The sequence below is a fragment of the Peromyscus californicus genome, unplaced genomic scaffold (assembly GCF_007827085.1).
Source record: "Peromyscus californicus insignis strain IS unplaced genomic scaffold, ASM782708v3 Scaffold_16__1_contigs__length_79575227, whole genome shotgun sequence".
Taxonomy (NCBI): Eukaryota; Metazoa; Chordata; class Mammalia; order Rodentia; family Cricetidae; genus Peromyscus; species Peromyscus californicus.
The window spans coordinates 7,701,692-7,720,204 of record NW_026294458.1 but is presented as its reverse complement, the minus strand read 5'-3'; the positions used below and the strand labels follow the sequence as shown (position 1 = coordinate 7,720,204).

Sequence of the window (18,513 nt, the reverse complement as noted above, 5' to 3'; positions counted from 1 at the left end):
GAAAATCTTTTCCCATTAAGTAACCCTGAAAGTACAATTAAATCTGGGAGGGGGGTGTTGGGGAGCAGTGTGAGGCTGTCCTCCCTACCCTGACAATGGGGAAACGAGGAGAGGTGAGACCCCAAAACTCCCAGCACTGGGTTAGTGGCTCTGGTGTCCAGAAGGAAGGAAACGGATTGCTTCCATGCTGCGTTCTGGGTTCCCTGGGAGCAAGCCTGTGGCCAGGCCTAGGTCTGCTGGAGGTCTTAGCGTGATGCTCCCGTGCCCCACAGTCCTGGGTGCATTCAGCTGATCAGTTGTCTCTCTAGGTGGCACTTTGAACAAGGCTCAATTGATGGCCTGGCAGGGCACGCACTAGCACTTAAAAAAGGGACCCAGCGGCTTTCAGGAGCCAGTTGGACAGCGTGTGCCAGCACTTGGCAATTCTGTTCTCGGGCTTTGTCATCTCTCCCCGGTACACCTTAAATGCTACAGCTGAAACTTCTGCCTGTGTGGTCAGGAGCCTTGCTCTCCAGCTGCTTAAGTTTTAGCCCTAATGTCAGGGAGCTCTGGGAAACAAGAGACGGATTTTTTTCCGTGTCTTGAATTTTTTTTTTTTTTTTTTTTTTTTTTTTTTTTTTTAATGTTTGCTGGCTTGGGGACAGCTTTAGGAAGACCCACCAGGAGGCAGGATGTGAACTGATCTCTGGCTAAAGAGCCATCCGGATTACTGTGATCCCCATGTGGGTCCTGATCGTAAACTTATTTGCATGCATCCTAGCCTGCTTTCAGACCAGTCTGTGCTTCTCAGGGCAGCTTGAGAATGAGTGGGAGGAGTTAAGGTGAGTTAAGGTGAGAGCCAGGGTTGGGCAGAAGGGGCCTCCCAATACTGGAGAGCAGAGAACAGAGTGGAGAACAGATAAGATAAGGTTCTTTGGAGTCAGAGATTCCTTAGATTTAGGAATTCACGTGATCAGGAGAGAGAGTCAGAAAGGGTGAGGGACTTTAGAGCTTAGGTAAAAGAGTGGGGATAAGGTAACTCTTTTCATTTGCCCATTTGCTGGAAGAAGTTAGATAATTCTCGTGAAATATCGGGGTTGAAACTGCCAAATTTACTGATATCTGGGGATATTTAATGCATTTGTCAGAAGAGGAATGGAACCACGAGAAGGAAGCCCCTATGTCCCATGGCTGCAGTGCCAAGCGAGAAAAATAAAAAATTAAAATAACAGACGGGATCCCTAGGCTCCTATTTCAAGCGTCCTTGAGAGTAGGCAGTCTGTGGACGGGCATGACAGCACAAATTACCCAAACCGCCATTAAGATAAGGGTAAGGGCTGGTACGTACTGGAGGACCGACCCCCGGGGCCCAGACAGCATCCAATACTTCGTCAAGATTGAATGTGTTCTGATATGCAGTCGAGGATCCCCGGAATATAACTCAGGCTACAGATACAGGAAGTGATGGGGGACTTACCAATCTTGGCGACACGTGTGGTGTATGTGGAGCGGTCAGGCGGTTGGGCAAATGAAAAAAGCAGAGCGGGCAATCGCAGGTCCAGTGAACTGCAGTATAGGTTTCCAAACGCTCAATCCTGGACGCAGAGTGGCGGAATAGCCCATCCAAATCCGAGTCTCGGCACCAAAGAAATGAAGGATAAGCAGCGCTGGTGGCGGAACTGTTTACTGTGTGGAAAGGTCACTGTCTCCACGGAACCCAGTCTTAGTTTTAGAGCTTTATTAGGAGGAAAGGGGGGAGGGGAGAGAGGAGAAGCAGGCCTGGGGAGGAGAGAGAGAGAGAGAAAGAGAGAGAGGTGGGGCAAGAGAGCAGAACAGAATGGGGGGGGGTCTGAGTCACTGCTCTTTAAGGCGCAGGTTGTGTATCCACATCGCATGGACATGATCACCAGCACGCACGAACGACATAAGACACAAGAACCTTTGCTAAACTCCTGAACTGTGCATGTGTGCATGTTCGGTCATGTAGCTGGAGTGAGGGCAGAATTCTAACACCAGGAAGTTCTTCAGTAACAGGGCCCTGAGGAAGAAGGACCAGGAAATCAAAGATAAGGCAGATAGGACAGGTGGGCTCAGGAGGTTTGCATAAGCTGTGTCCTATACTAAGCAAGTTTTTAAAGAGGTACAGCATCTATTATATACTATTTGCAGGGGTAAACGGGGCAGAGTCGGTGGAAAGCTACCATACAACAGGACACAGCCAGCAGGACCCTAATCAAAGAATGTTGCACAAGGGGAAAACAGGCTATCTCAGCCCCAACTAGGTTCCTTCTGTCCTTTCATCGGGGCATCTAAGAAAGCCTTGGCTCAGCCTGGCTCTCAGCAGATTACATATGATGTACAGATTATGTATAAATTTCTAGTGTGTGTGTGTGTGTGTGTGTGTGTGTGTGTTGCTGGGAATGGGACCTAGGACATTGTGTATACATACTACACACATGCTCTACACTAGACTGTGTCCTCAACTCATATTTTTTAGACATTTTTAACATGGATCTTACATACAAACCAGGAAGTACAATTACTAGTTTATCTCATACCAGGCTCTGTAGGAGATTAGTACAGTACACGAGTTCATCATCTCAATCTCTGGAAATATTGTGATCTGTTTGGTGGTATTGTGTTCCCCAAAATATTGTGCACCCTAATAAATTTATCTGGGGTCAGAGACAGAACAGCCACTAGATAGACATAGAGGCCAGAAAATGGTGGCACTCACACCTTTAATCCTAGCATTCCAGAGACAGAAATCCCTCTGGATCTCTGTGAGTTCAAGGCCACATTGGAAACGGCCAGGCATGGTGACTCACGCCTTTAATCCCAGAAAGCGAGCCTTTAATCCCAGGGAATAGTGGTAGAAAGCAGAAAGGTATATAAGGCGTGAGGACCACAAACTAGCAGACATTTGGCTGGTTAAGCTTTCAGGCTACTAGCAGCACAATTCAGCTGAGAGCCATTCGGATATGAGGACACAGAGGCTTCCAATCTGAGGAAACAACATCAACTGAGAAGCTGGCCAGGTGAGGTTAGCTGTGGCTTGTTCTGTCTCTCTGACCCTCCAGCATTTCACCCCAATAACTGGCCCCGGGTTTGATTTTATTAATAAGACTCTCTTAGATTCCTGCTATAGATCTGCATGTGGCAGAAGACAGCCTTGGGTGTGGATCCTCAGGAACCATCTATCTAGATGTTTGAGATAGGGTCTCCCATTGGCCTGGAGCTCTCTAAATAGGCTGGGCTGACTGCCTAGTGAGTCAAAAGATTCTGCTCTGTCTTCCTCCGCAGACTGGACTGTGAGCATACTCCACCAGGCCTGGCTTTTCTAAGGATTCTGGGAATTGGCTCAGTCTCCCCAGCTGCTGGTGATTTTCTTTGTTTTAGGCAGGGTCTTTTTATGTAGCCTTGGCTGTCCTGGAACTTGCTATGGAGACCAGGATGACCTTGATCTGTCTGCCTCTGCCTCCCAAGTGCTGGTATTAAAGGTGAGCACCACTACACCCAAACTTGATACAATTTTATAATGTGGATAGAATATGTTTAATAACTTGATAACTAGACACGAACTTTTTTAAAAAAATTTTTGCCAAAATCCGTTTACGAGTTGAGATAACACTCCTTGAAAGACATGAAAACCCTTTCTTGCTTCTTGAGGGTCTTTATATGAAACACAAGGAGTAAAATAGAATAAATTTAGATGGTCTTGCTATATTTTAGCTCATACATAATTTACAATTTCCATACTTGTTACTATATAAACCCAGTGTCGGACTGGTGAGGTGTCCAGTGGTTACAATGCTTGCTTCTAAGCCTGATGACTTGGATTTGAACTGACTCCCAAAAGTTGTTCTCAGAGGACATGAGCCATACACACACATTTAAAAAAGAAAAGTTATAAAATCAGTCAGACACAAACTTTTATATCGTTCGGTACATCTAAAACTGTGTAGTTCAAAGGTAGAGCGTTTGCTTTGCCTGGCGGACAGAGCTGCAGATTTGGACCCAGCGTGGAGAGAGAAAGGGGAGGGGGAGGTGTCCCACATCTGTAACTTCAGCAGACAGGGGGTGGAGAGGGGAAGATCAGGAAGTCATCATCAGCCACTAGAAGTTCAAGAACAGCCTAGGCTACTGGAGACCCTGTCTCAAAAAGGGAAGAAAGCCCAGGAGGATGGCCTGGTGGGTATTGTGCTTGTCACACAATGTGAGGGCCTGAGTGCAGAACCCGTCCCACAACAAAAATGGGCAAGATGGTGTGTACCTGCATCTCCAGGGATGGGATTGAGGATAGGCTGATCTCCAGAGCTCACTGGCCAGCTGGTCCAGCTCTCTGCAAGGTCCACATTCAACAAGAGACTCTACTTAAAAAAAAAAAAAAGAAAAAAGAAAAAAAAAAAAGGAGGAGCAATATAGGAGACCCAATGTCAATGTCTGGCTTGCACACATACAGTGCACACCCCGTGTATACATGGAACACAGTATACTTGTTTGTTTGGGGGCAGAATCAAGGGGTCCCAAGTAGGCCATGTGTACACATTGCTTGTGAGCTGCATCTCAACCCTGAAATTTGTTTCTTCTTATTATTCAACTTCAGGCGGTTTCTTTGGTGGAACCCCAAATCCTTAGAACTCCTGCTAGAGTAAGGGGCCAAATTTTAGAGACCACTGAGAGCTGAGCAGCTGGGGTAGTGAGGCCCTGTCTGTTGGCATGGTAGTGGACGTTGGCCATGACAGGGAACCTATGAGATGATGCTAGGGTGCCCGGGGGTGGGGGGGGGGGGATGGAAGCTGTGGGACATGGCTCAGTGTCCAGTGTCTGTGCCTGCTAGTGTGTGGAGGCCTCCAGGCTCCATCCTAGTCTCCTCCCCACAAACGAAGGAACTTGGAGTGGGGGTAATGGCAGGGAAGGCATCCTAGAGAAGACAGCTGCGGGGAGAGTGTGAGGCCTTAACTTTCCCCAGACCGTTGGTGCTTCAGGTGATCGTTGACAGCCACATCAACGGAAAAGGGGGCGGTGTTGGTTGCATAGTGGTGTTTTTGTGCGTTGACACAGTGGTGATGTCCTGGCTGCTGAGAAGCACCCATGGGGGACTTAGGAGCAAACAGTGACAACAAAAAGGACTTACAAGGAGGCAGGAAGACAAGCGTCCAACCTCAAACCCAAAGCTTAAGTTGTCACTTGGAACCATGAGCCAGAAACCTTCAGCCTGAGAGAAAGGAAGGTCAGGAGCAACCTGGCTTCCCGTGAGTGGGAGAGGAGAAACAGTCTGTCCTCATCGGGACAGTGGGTGTTTGTTTGAAGCCTTGGACCCAGGGATCTCTCAGCTATCGGCAGGACAACCGGAAGTGGGATGTAGCTGTCTGAGATGGCGAGACTGGCCAGTCTGAGTCCTGGCCGCACAGGAGCAGCACAGCCTGTGCAGGGCATGGTGGCTCACACCTGTACTCCCAGACCTTGAGCAGCAGAGGGGAAAGATGACTGGAAGGTGGCTTGTTTGAGGCCAGCCTGGGCTACATGAAACCTGCATGGAGGGAAAAATAGGAAGGAGGAACTGTGGCTCGAGCAGAGTTGGGAAATGGGAATATGCTGAAAGCAGGAAGAATCGGTTCATGGGGACCCACTTAGACTTGTCCTCGGGCTTAGGAAATTTCTGCTCCTAGGTGGGGTGTGCTCAGTGGTAGAACTTACATAGTACACCACCCAGCACTGTGAAGGGAAGAAAGGATGGAGAGTCCGGCCAGGCCCCTCACAGGTTAGTTACCGAGGCTGGGAGACAACAGTCTTACCTGTGGGTGTTGGCTGTGGCACCCAGAGTATTTGTTTGGAAACTTGGGGTTTTCTCCGGGAGGCACTGACGGAGCTAAGGTCATCCTAAGGGTGTCTCTTTGAGCCACTTAGGAACTAGGTTCAGGTTTCTTTCTACTCCCTTCAGCCAAGGTGGAGGTCTGGGTCAGAAAAAACACAAAGGACCTGGCTAGATTCGATGTAGGGAGAGAATCTTTGTCGAGATGCTGGTGTGATGGGGCCCAGGGTGTGTGGTGGGAGTGTGTGTGTGTGGCCATACACTCTGTAGTGAGTGAGGTGAAAAGGTCAGTGTTAGGTCACATGCAGTGGATTAGGTGGTATGGAACCAGGCCTGGCCAAAGGGACAGCTGCTGGGGTCCTCGTTGGTCACCAGCCCACGAGCTGCCTGAAATGGCAGCTTCCCAGATGGAGAACATCACCCCAGCTGGCCTGACAAGGCCTCTCTGCCCTTCAGCATCCTCTCTGGAGGCCTGTTTCCTGCTGAGAGGGGAAGCAGGCCTGCCCCTCATACTGGGTCTCTCAAGAATCCTGTGGTGGGGGCTGGAGAGATGGCTCAGAGGTTAAGAACACTGACTGCTCTTCCAGAGGTCCTGAGTTCAATTCCCAGCACCCACATGGTGGCTCACAACCATCTGTAATGAGATCTGGTGCCCTCTTCTGGCCTGCAGGAATACATGCTGTATACATAATACATAAATAAAAAAAACTTTAAAAAAAAAAAAAAAAAAAGAATCCTGTGGTGGGGCAGGATCAGCTGCACTGTGAAAGTGCCTGTGCAGAATAGAGGCCTTAGATCACACGAGGGGCTGGCTTTGAGAAGAAAGCAGAGGAGGGCAGAGCCCTTCCCTGGGCACTGAGGAGGCTTTGAGACAGGTTCTCATGGAGCCCAGGCAGGTCTTGAATATGCTACATAGCTGAGGATGACCTTTGGATTCTCTTGCCTTCACCCTCGAGTGTTGGAACTGGGTATATGTGTCATTATAGCCACTTTTATGTCATACTAAAGCTTGAATCCAGAGCTTCAAACATGTTAGACATGAGCTACATGTCTCAGCCTTATTCATTTGAGGGTTGTTTGTGTGTATGTGGTATGTGCATGAGTTGGTGTGGGTGTGGGTACATATGCATATGCATGTCAAGGTCAGAGATCACCATCAGCTGTCTTCCTCACTCTCTACCCTATTTTTTTTATTATTTAATGTGTATGAGTGTTTTGCCCGCCTGTGTGTCTGTGTAGCTGTATAGCATGTTTGTATGTAGGTAGGTATAGTGTCAGAGAGGCTTGAAGAAGACATTGGATCGTCTGGATTTCTAATTACAGGTGTCAGCCACCGTGTGGGTGCTGAGAACCTTGGTGGTGTAGAAGAGCAGTGCTCTTAACTGCCGAGTCATATCTAGACCCCACTTTATTTTTTGAGACAGGTTCTCTTACTCATCTGGAGCGCACTGATGCAGTAGGCCTGTGTAACTCCTGGGATGCACCTGTAGGGGCTCACAGTGTAGCCACAGCTGCTTGGGGCTCACTGTATAGCTCTTTAGCTTTAAACTGGTAAGCTTCCTGCCTTGGTCTCCTAACTGTTGGGTTGCTGACATGAGCCACATGTCTGGCTTTCTCTTTAAATGATGGGGAATGCAGGGGACTGACTGATAGGATGCCTGTGTGCATGCTCTTGAGGGTCCATCTGCAGCGCTGGAAGGGAGGAGTTGCCATCTGAGGTATACAGGAGCCCATGTTTGCTCAGTCCTGGAGGCATCTAAGCTGGGCTTATTACTGTCCCAGGGGCTGGTTCATTAGGCCAGACTACACATGTCTTGGATGGATGCTCTGTGCTTCCTGGGCATGTCTGTGGCCAGCAGGTACCAGGTGCTATGTAACCTGTCCTGCCTTGCCCTCAATCCTGCAGGATCTGGGGGAAATCTCACCTCAGTTTACAGAGGAGAGAACTGGTTGGCAGTGAGAGATGTACCAGGCCCCAAGGACCTGTCCTAAGACTAGACTTGGGATTCCTGCCTCCATGATTACCCACAAGTCTCCCTCTTGGCCTCCCTGCTGCTCAGTCAAAGAGCATCTTGATCTTGGAGGAAACAGATCTGATCTGAGGCAGAGTGCAGCCTGTAGAATGCAAGGGACCCTTCAGAAAGCCTGTGTCCGGATGCCCGGAGATGCAGCAGCAGCCTGGCTAGAGGCTTCTACACAGAGAAAGCTCAGGTGGTATTTGCAGACTTAAGTGTCCCAGCTCCATTACTGCTGTTCCTGCTCCTCCTCCTCCTCCTCCTCCTTTTAAAAATAATTTCGTGGTTGTTTTTGCTTTTTTAAAATTATTTAAATTTATTTTATGTGCATTGGTGTGAGGGTGTCAGATTTTCAAGAGCTGGAGTTAGAGACAGTTGTGAGCTGCCATGTGAGTGCTGGGAATTGAACCCGGGCCTTCTGGAAGAACAGCTAGTGCTCCTCACCACTGAGCAATCTCTCCAGCCCTGCTGTTCCTCTTTAAGATGACAGCCGGAGGCATCCAGATGCAGTAGGGGATGGAGTGGTGCCTGCAGGCTATCATGGAGGCAAGTGGTCTCTTCCTGTTCTAAAAAACAGAATCTCATGTGGCCTGGGGCTTTTGAGACAGGTGTCACTGTGCAGCACTGGATGGCCTGGAACGCATTATGTAGACCAGGCCTGGAACTCACTCCTGACCCTCCTCTCATCCTCCTGTGTGTTGGAACTACAGATGTGCACCACCAAGCTCAGGCTTCCCCGTCTCCTCCCCTTCCTTTCCTGTTTTTTTCTCTCCTTCCAGACCTTCTCCCTCTTAGCCAGAGTAGTTCAGAAGCCCTGATGGGGCCTTGCAGCCCGTCCCCTCACAGCTATAAGGGGAGTTTATGGTTCAGTCCAGTACCTGGTTCACATCCCAGACTGTACATCATGCCTTCCTCTCTTCCACTTAATGCTGTAGCTCCCAATGTTGTCATAATGCTCCGGATTTACTCCCAGCCCCATCTCCAGGCTCTCTCTGTGTAGCCCTGAATCTCACTCTGTAGACCAAGCTGGCCTTGAACTCACAGAGATCTACCTGCCTCTTCCTCCTGAGTGCTGGGATTACAGGCGTGCGCCACCACCGCCCGGCTTGAGGCGTTCTCTTAATAAAGCTCATTCTGAAGAGTAACTGGCTCAGCTTACTTCTCCTTGTACTAACCCAAAGTCAATAGTTGATAACAGTGAAGAATCTAACCCAGACCCTAATGTGTGCATGGGTGCCCCGGGTTTTATTAAGCATCTCGATCAAGCTTCTGACATCCAGGGACTTGAGTGTATCAGACATGCAGGGGACATGTGTTAAACACACACTGTGAATGAGCTGTACGCAGCTCAGGGTTCAGCATAGACAGCCTTTAAGCAGATGATTAACATCCCTTTCCAGTCAACCCCCTGGCAATTTTGTAAATAAGTTTAGGATACAAACACCAGACTTGGCCATTTGTCTGGCACGAAGGGCATTCACAGTATTGCGTAACTTTTACCAGAACGTTCTCATCTTTCTGCACTGTAACTCTGAACCCACTGAACAATTTCCCTCCCCCTCCTCAGCCTCAGTGGCTGATCTGCTTCCAGCCTGGTTGTGGACTCCTGTGGTATCTGCTCTTCTGTGTCTGGATGACTGTGAAGTTCTTCAGCTTAGAGAAGCTTGGGGTCGCTTCCACTTGTGGGTCTGTGAGTCACGTGCTGGTAACAAGAGCAGACACAGCCCTGCGGCCCTGCTCTCAGCTCGGGCTGCACAACATTGTTATGTGGTGTTTCTTGGGATGGCTCTGGAGGAATCAAACTGTTCCCACCAGTTTTCATCTCAGCAGTGTGCAAGGGTTCCAGTTTTTTCATATTTTAACCAACTTTATTATCTTACTTTAAAGTAGAAAGAAGGGGCTGGAGAGATGGCTCAGAGGTTAAGGGAGGGCACTGGCTGCTCCTCCAAAGGTCCTGAGTTCAATTCCTAGCAACCACATGGTGGCTCACATCCATCTGTAATGAGATCTGGTGCCCTCTTCTGGCCTGCAGGGATGTGTGCAGGCAGAACACTGTATACAAAATAAATAAATAAAAAAAATAAAATAGAAAGAAAACAATCAGGCCTGGTGGTGCAGGCCCCTGCTACTTGGGTTTGAGGCAGGAAGTATATTTCAAGGCTTGCCTGGGCTACAGAGTACGTTCAAGGTCAGCCTGGGCAATTTAATGACAAGCTGTCTCAAGGTAAGTAAAGCCTTGTGCACGATCCCCGGTGTCCCACCCAGAAAAGAGCCATTTCAGTGACAGTGAAGTTCTCTTTCCAGCCTGGCTTTGATACGAATTTCCTCAGTAACCATAACTGATGTTGTTAAGACCCTTCCCTACAAGGTTTTCTGGGTCTTCCTTGTTACCCCACTCCCACCCCTTTTGAGACAGGATCTTATGTTTTCCAGGCTGTCCTTAAACTCACATGGATGATCTTGAACTTCTTTTCACCTCCTGAATGTTGTGCCACCGTGCTAAGCTGGTGTGGCTGGAACCCAGGGCTTTCTGAACGCCAGGCAAGCACTCTGCCAGCGGAACTGCATCCCAGCCTCCCCCTGCGCCCCCAGTTTTTAAAACTTTATGCATGTTATGTTACACACTACAGAGTTAGACAGATCGACAGACAGACAGACAGATAGAACAAAATAGCTCAATGTCTCACAACTCAAAAGCTACTTCTAGTAATGATAATAGACAACATAAACTTCGACACCCAAGCATGTGTTAGGAAATCTAAGCCATAAGAAAGGAGTGAAAGGAAGCCAGTGTCATGTCCATGGGTCAGTGCCCATGATCCCTCAGCTTTCGGTCGCTTCTTCTCTCTCCTGAGACTGTCCTGAAGCAGCCATCACACCTAAGGCTTGGGCCTGCCTCCTCTTAAGACTTCCACAAGCCTTTCCAGCTGAGGTCAGTGCCCGCTCCCAAAGGAACTGTAAATGGCCACAGAGTGTTTGGTGGAAGTGTCCCTGGGTCCTTCCCTGTGTCTTTCTGTTACGGTATGCGGTATAAATCATGAGCTTGTGCTGTGAATAGTGAACTCTGCTCAGTGTCAGCGTGGGAATCTGTTGAGCTTTGTCGATTAGATCCTGGGCTCCTCTCCCCAGCTCTTGCTTGCTAGAAGGTGAGTGTGTGTGATCGTATTCACTCCCACTCACTTTGTACTGGAGACAGAACTCGGGGCCATTCGTGTGCTACATAAGCACTGACTATTGAGCTCACCCAGCCTTTTTACATCATCTTAGAGGATCTGGAATCTGGAGCTGTTCCCTACTTCAGTCGATCCAAGTATCTCCCTTAGTTCCTTTGTGGGTCTTCAGCCAAGCGAATCAGTCAATACAAGGCTGAACAGCAGGAGGAGAGCACATGTGTTGTATTAATGTTGCACAGCCCTGGAGATTTTCACAAGGAGATGTGGACCAGAGAAATGACATTGGACATGGTGCCACACACCTGTAATCCCAGCCCTCAAGAGGATTATGAGTTCAAGACCAGCCTGGGCTATATAGCCTGGCTCAAGAAATCGGGCTGATAATGCAGGTTAGTAGTTGAGTGCCTGCCTTGAGCACACAAGGTGCCATCCACAACCCAAAGGAAATTAAGAACAAGGGCCACAGCTTCCCTGCTTTATGAGGCAAAGTGATAATTCTGTAGGGAGAAACAGGACACAAATCTCTGTGAATCTAAGGATGTCACTTGGTCATCTAAGGGGCTGTGAATGCAGCTGGAAAATGAGCATTACTCCAGTGAGATCATTTACTTGGGTCCCCAGCCCCATGAACAGTTTCTGCTGATGAAGGCTATTGTTCTGTGTAGGTAACAGAGGACCCCCTCCCAAGAAATCTTCACATTCTGCTGCATGTAGGAACAGACAGGTCATGTGGCCCATCGTGCACCCACAATTCCTCTTTCAGCTTGAAACAGTCAGAATGCCAGTTCAGTGTGAGATGACACCTCCTTCACTGAGAAAGCAACCAGGGTTGGGATCCATGTCTCACTGGCCTCCACACAGGGCTCTGACCCAGTGAGTCATGTGGGTATATGCTCTGGACCTTGGCCCTCCTTTAGCACAAGGACCAATGGGTGCAGTAAGATGAGCACGTGATGAGTGAGGCAGGAAGGGCACACAGCACATAAACCTGTCTACCCTGCTCTGGTCCTGCAGATACTGTTGGCTGTCCTCTCACTGGGTGTCCTGTTGTTGGCCCTCCTCCTGTTCCTGCGACGCCTGGGCTGGGCCTTGGTAACCATCTTCTGGTTTGAGTTTGTGCACAGCCAGTCCCCAAGCTCCTCATGGGTGACACAAAGGAACAGCGCATCCTTAACTATGTGCAGCAGCATGCCAAGCCTGGAGACCCCCAGAGCGTCATGGATGCCTTTGACACCTACTGCTCAGAGAAGGAGAGGGCCATGCATGTGGGTGCCGTGAAAGGTATGTGGCCCAGCCTGCAGGCGGTTGCCTAGAAATGGAAACCCAGAACTGGACGTGGCGGTCCAGCCTGAGGGGAGCCTGTTAAAGGGGAGAGGGAATCATGGGTCATGCCCCTTAGAGACAATAACATTTACACATGAAGGAACTAGGTAGAGGGGTTGCAGGAGTGGGCCGGGGGGGCGTGTGTGTGTGCAAAAGGCAGAGGACTCTCCAAGGGTATGTATAGTGAGGTCCTCTGGGCTATCAGGAGGCTAAAGACCTTTCTCAGCAGCAGTTAGGAACATGAGACAAGTGGGAATGTTACGGGTCTAGAGAGGGGTGAGACCCAGACCTGGGGGTGGGGTTCCCCTCCTGCTTGTATTCATATCTTCCCCAACACCCTCTAGGCCAAATATTGGATGCAGTGATTCAGGAGTACAAGCCCTTGCTGGTGCTGGAGCTAGGAGCTTACTGTGGCTACTCAGCCACAAGGATAGCGCGCCTGCTGCCACCTGGAGGCCGGCTTCTCACCATGGAGATGAACCCTGACTATGCTGCCATCACCCAGCAAATGCTGAACCTGGCAGGCCTGCGGGACAAAGTAGGACCCTGTAACCAGTGTGGCAGCTGTGGCTGGGAGGGCTGAGCGGGCAGTAGGGAGGGTGAGGGGATTGGTTCAGTCACTAAGCACCTGCCATATCAAAGGAAGAAACCCCAGCAGGTTAGGGCACTGTCTCACTGACCTGTCCTACAGAGCCAGCAACTCCCAGACTGCCCCAGGAGAGACTACACAGTACAGACTGCTCTCCAGAGCCCTGAAGAAATTGATGTATACACATGTGGGGGTCCAGGCAGGCTCCTGCATATCCCTGTGGGCACAGCACTGACAGAATACTGTTCCAGGTCACCATCCTCATTGGGGCATCCCAGGACCTCATCCCGCAGCTGAAGACCAAGTATGATGTGGACACCTTAGACATGGTCTTTCTTGACCACTGGAAAGACCGCTACCTGCCAGACACGCGTCTCCTGGAGGTGAGCTGAGCTGCCCCTGCTTGGCAGGATGGCTTCTGTGCCGTCACTGCCGGGGTAACTGGGCCTGGGCCTCTCTGAAGATCCCTACTGTGGGTGGCCCAAGAGCATAGAAGGGGCCGGGCACAGGCTGGGAATCTGGTGGGCTGCAGAGGCCCTGTGGCAGGTGGAAATGGAAGGGAGGGGGGTCTGGGTAGGAGTGCCAGGCCAGGGATTCCCTGCCCTGCAAGCAGGGGTCTGCTAGGAAGTGAGATGAGTACCAGAGACTAGAACACCTGGGCCTGAAGGGCACAGTTCTGAGTCCCCAAGGGAGCAGAACTGGCCACAGCATGGGTCTGACTGGGGGTCCACTGGGGCTAGCCACAGGAATGGCAAGCATGTCCTGGATCTTCCTGAAGCTTTGGCTATACAAGTGCACTTTCCCTAGCCCCTCCCAGCACTCAGCACTGCTGCTCAGCCAGCTTCACCTAGCAGAGACCCCCAGTGAAGACTGGGGAGCCACCCCACTCCCAAGTGACGAGCTTCCGGAGACATTACCTTGTTCTGTGGCCAGAAAAGGCACAGGGGGCTCCTTGGCCTTCATTGGGCTTCCTCACAGTCTTCCACAGCCAGCATGGAGCTGTCCCTGTGGTGTGGCCCAGCCACAGTTGTCTCAAGAGTTGTACACCCTGTCATGTACAGTGAGTTCTAGAATGTGAGGGGTCAGCCAACGAGCCCATGGGCAGGTCAGGCCATTGTGGCTTGGGTGTGGGTCAGATAGTTCTGGGGAATGTAAGGGCACAGAGGAAAAGTCAGGCATGAATGAGCTTTGGGAAAGGGATGGGGGAGGGTGAGTCCTGGTGTCTAGAAGGATTTTTGTTGACCTTGTGGAGGCATGGATGGTGCATAGGGAGGGTACTTCAGAGGTCCTTCAAACTGTTGGAGAGGTGCTGAGCACTATGGTGGGAGACAGGGATATATATAACAGGGCCAGGAAGTTGTACCAGAGAATGTTCTAGCAAGAGGGCAGGCAGTCAGGGGACGGAGGAGACCAGCAGGGCAGGCCAACCATGGGAAGCTGGTTTGGACAGGCCCATCCCTGGCAGACACTGAACATGAGTGCAGAAAGCAGAGCGGTCAGGCACAGTGCAGGGAGTGGGTCTCTGCTGCTTTGTGTGTGTGTGTGACAATCGCAGGGGCCTGCTTTTAGGAAAACAGCAAATACTCCTGTTCAGTAACTAAGAAACTAATGGATCTCAGCGCTGCTGCTCAACCTGGCAATTAGCTCCTGAAGACAGGGTGCATTGGGGATGGCTGCACTTCTTTTTCTTCTTAGATGTATGTTTGTAGAGAACTGAACCCAGAGGACAAACCTTTAAGAATGGTGATCATAAACTCAACTTACCTCACCACGAGGCTTAGTGGTGAACACGTTCAATCTTAGCACTTGAAGGAGGAGGATCGTGTTTGAGGCCAGCCTGGGTTACATAGTGAGACCCTGTCCACAACATCTTCCCTACAGTATTCTGCACTCCACTGTCTCCTTAGCATAGAAGCGCAGTTACTCACACACAGGTGCACATTCACCTGAGATGTCTTTCAGGAGGCTCATGGTACCCAAATACAGATAGGACAGGTGCTGCCTTTGCCTCAGGATAGGGCTTGTTTCCTGAAGGGCAGCGGGTCGCCAGCACCTCCAAAAGTGCCCGTCTTCCTTCCTGTCATGATGAAATCAGGAAGTTTTAGGTCTCAAGGTCATTAGTCTTACTGACAGTCACCATGTGACTCTCGATGTTTCCAAGTCCCTGGCTGAGCCGGGACCCCCTGCTCATCTCTTTCTTCCCCACCCTGAACTCCAGGGCCCCTTTCTGGACTGGGTAGATGCCTTCCTCCACAGCAGTTCTTCACCAAGGTCTTTCCAACCAGAGCTGACATGACATCGTCTTCTACTTTCACTAGGATTCAGAGGGAAGCTCATTCACATTGTAGCACATGAGACTATCCCCGAGTTTACTGACTGCCTGAGGGTCCCTCAGCTCTCTCACAGGCACAGGTTGGAGATTACCACCCCAATCACTGGGAGCAGCTGGAGCCCTGGACAGTGGTTAGGAGTACAGCTCTGTTCTGCAAGGGCACAGACTGCCCTGCATTAGGATGGTGGGGATGTTTTGATTTTATGTGTGTGGTGCTGGGAACAGAACCTTAGGCCGCGGTTCCCACTGAGCTACACTTCAGCCCTGGCTATTTGCTGGACTTACTTCCCATTTTTGGGTTGCTTTGTGTGTATGTGTTTGAAGACAAATGTCTTATGTAGCCCAGGCTAGCCTGGGACTTTCAATCCTCTTGCCTCAGCCTCCTGAATGCTGAGATTACAAATGTGGGCCACATCACACAGGATTGCTTTAACTTTTGTTTCATGATTATGTTAAAAACAAACCCTAAGCTTCCTTGGTAACCTTCAAATAAGACATCCAGGTGTCCCGTTTCCTGCTTCCTGCCCCTCTTCGCTCCCTCCCCCTCCACCACACACACACAAGGTCCACTTCCTTGTCAGGTACTTTGTTATTTATATGCTGTCACACTGTCAGCAGACATACTTGCCAGAGTGGATAGACAAGTACCCTACAGGGGAGGTTTCCCACAACCACAGGCTCTAGAGCCATTGCTTTGGGGGCCCAGAAACAGCTCCCTCCTCCTACTCAGAGCCCAGGCACCTAGTATCTTCTCTGGCCCTGGTGGAAAGTCCAGAACAGATCCTCAAAGTCAGGGTTGTTGGTGAAGACCCCATATTTTTGGCATAGAGTGTTTGAGGAAAACTGGCCTCCTGGTCCCACCATCTCAGTCAACCTACAAACCTGTGTTGCCCACAGGCCCCTCTAGGGCTGGGTTGGATACTGGGGAGAATGGACAGTAGCTGGAAGTGACCCCATGGGGGAACAGCTGCCCCTAGATTGCGATGGGTTTGCCAAGCAGTCATGACCCTCCCTGTCTGTCCCCTGCAGGAATATGGCCTGTTACGCAAGGGGACAGTACTTCTAGCTGACAATGTCATCGTCCCGGGAGCCCCTGACTTCCTGGAATATGTGCGGGGGAGCAACAAGTTCGAGTGCACACACTACAGCTCATACCTGGAGTACAGGGAAAAGGTAGACGGCCTGGAGAAGGCCCTCTACAAGGGTCCAAGCAGCCCATGAAGTCTTGACCACTCAGCCTTCCCTGAGATCCCCTTCCAGCTTCCTTCTGCAAGATGACACACACTCATGCTGACCCCACTATGCTTCTGCAGCCTGTCCTCAAGTGCTGTGGCTCCAGATTGCCAACACTGGCACAGTCTCCAGGTAGTGAGCTCACCATCCAAAACCACTGCAATAGACCTGGAAAGCACCTGTGATAAAAGGCTGAATTGAGCTGGAGGTGCATTGGTCACAGTGCCTGCCCCACATGCAAGAGGCCTTGAGTTTAATCCTAAACACCAGAAAACAAAAGGGATTAAAAAAAAAAAAGTCAAAGGAGGTGTCATCCTGCTGGTGTCCGGTGTCACCTAAGAGATTCTCACAGGGTCAGTGCCAGAGCGCTGGGCACTGCCATCACCAATTAGGGCCAGCCAGAAGTCAGGAGACTGGGAATATCCAGATGCTGTCTGGCTGTTACCAGATGTCCCCGGCCACTCACCCTTCATCTTGAGAGTGAGTCATAAGCTCTCCAGGCTGGTGGCACACACCTTTAATCCCAGCACCCAGGAAGAAAGGCAGCCAGAGCTCTGAGTTCAAGGCCAGCCTGGGCTACTCAGTGAGTTCCCGGACAGCCAGGGCTACAGACTCTAGTCTTCCCGAGTTATAACCCGTTTTCTAGTTATGCCGTGATCTTTCATCATCAAAGAAATTCAAGCTCCTAATATTTGGATACCAGAGATCCACTCAGTTACTGTCTCAGCTACCACACTGCTCTCCTCCCTGCTGTACAACACGACAGTCCACCTCTGCACCATCTCTGACTGGGTAGCCTGGGGACAGGTAGCGGGGAGCCATGCTGTCCCCTGCTGCTCTCCACTCCTGTGTGGCACACAGGAGACAATCTCTCCAGCCCTGCTTCCTGACTTACAGAGGAGGAAGTGGGCTCAGACCACAGGCCATGTCTGCCCAGGCACCCAGCTGCTGAGGAGGCACCCATCCACTTCCTCCTCCAAGCCTCAGAAGGGGCCTGTTTCCAGACTAGAAAAGATGAGCGCCACCTCCGCTGATCCCGCCTGGACCTACATCAATCAGCCAGTGCTCCCTTCCTGGGCTGAGGGTGCCAACAGGAGACAAGGAGGACAGGAGTGGGCAGGGCCTGAGGGCCAGGGGCAGAGCCTCCCACCACCCCACCACCCCACCCCCCTGCCAGGGGACTTGAGGAAATGTCCACCAGGTGGCAGCAGTGGCTGTTAACCCTCTTCCTCTGTAGCTAGGCGAGCAGGCGCTGCTCTAGTGAGCTGACTCAGAAGACAGGCAAGAAGTTCCTTTGCTGCTCTTTTAATCTTTAAATTTTCTTACAAAAATTTCAATGTTTGCTGATACAGTCTTATTTTGGTTTCTTTTTTAATGCTTTTTGTCAGTCGTCTTCATCTTGAAGTCACAAACAGCAGGCACTGAGGAACAGTTCCCCCGCTGCTGCTGGCAGTCAGGCCCGAGGTTACTTGAGGTTCTAGGCAGATGTAGGACCCGGGTTGGCCCCAGCAGAGGCAGCTCAGGAAGAGTACACTGCAGAGGGAGGGTGTCCCAGGAAACCCATGATGGGGGCTGGGGGCAAGCACAGCTTGTCCCCCAAGCTATCTGCCTCCTACACTTCCCTGCCTGGACTCTCCTGGAGCAGTCCTCACTGTGGTCAGCCTGCATGCGGGGTAGTATTCCAGCCACCCCTGGGAGACCAAGTTCTTTTCCATAGTCCCCACCTGTCCTATTTCCTGCCCCAGGACCTCCACTCCAGGCTCATATTTGCTCCTTTGTGGCACTGCATGGGGACACCCCACCCCTTCTCTCCCACTACACAGCACCTTGTCAGTAAACAGCTAACTCAGGCCTGGAGAGTTAGATCAGGAGAGTGGAGGAGAGGGGAGGGTAAGACAGGGAGATCCATAAAGTCAGGCCCTGGCTTGGGACAAGAGGCTTGGCCAACCCGCCACATAAGGGTGGGGCTCCCGGCTCCAGGACTGGGTCTGCTCAGGACCGCCCTTCCAGCTATGGTGATGTGATCCCTAAGAACCAACAGCTGGGCCAGGGCC

At 50.8% G+C, this 18,513-nt stretch overlaps 2 protein-coding genes and 1 long non-coding RNA gene across 9 annotated transcripts in view; 1 reads left to right on the top strand and 2 right to left on the bottom strand.

Annotated features, from left to right (window-relative positions):
• LOC128111836 (uncharacterized) overlaps nt 1-1,809 on the bottom strand; it is a 4,514-nt gene extending 2,705 nt beyond the window's left edge. Inside the window, exon 1 of the long non-coding RNA XR_008218771.1 lies at nt 1,457-1,809. This is a non-coding gene — a long non-coding RNA (uncharacterized LOC128111836). The remainder of the gene's footprint in view (nt 1-1,456) is intronic.
• Nucleotides 1-17,806, top strand: part of LOC128111833 (catechol O-methyltransferase-like) — a 24,604-nt gene extending 6,798 nt beyond the window's left edge. Inside the window, 6 exon segments of the mRNA XM_052740274.1 lie at nt 11,077-11,371; nt 11,997-12,099; nt 12,102-12,263; nt 12,650-12,843; nt 13,146-13,277; nt 16,256-17,806. Coding sequence (XP_052596234.1) covers nt 11,366-11,371; nt 11,997-12,099; nt 12,102-12,263; nt 12,650-12,843; nt 13,146-13,277; nt 16,256-16,447 — 789 coding nt within the window. The 5' untranslated portion in view covers nt 11,077-11,365 and the 3' untranslated portion in view covers nt 16,448-17,806.
• The window catches only part of Arvcf (ARVCF delta catenin family member), a 61,259-nt gene continuing 60,494 nt past the window's right edge, over nt 17,749-18,513 (bottom strand). For all 7 annotated transcript variants that reach the window (XM_052740265.1, XM_052740263.1, XM_052740264.1 and 4 more), the window contains one exon: nt 17,749-18,513. In XM_052740265.1, coding sequence (XP_052596225.1) covers nt 18,487-18,513 — 27 coding nt within the window. In that variant the 3' untranslated portion in view covers nt 17,749-18,486.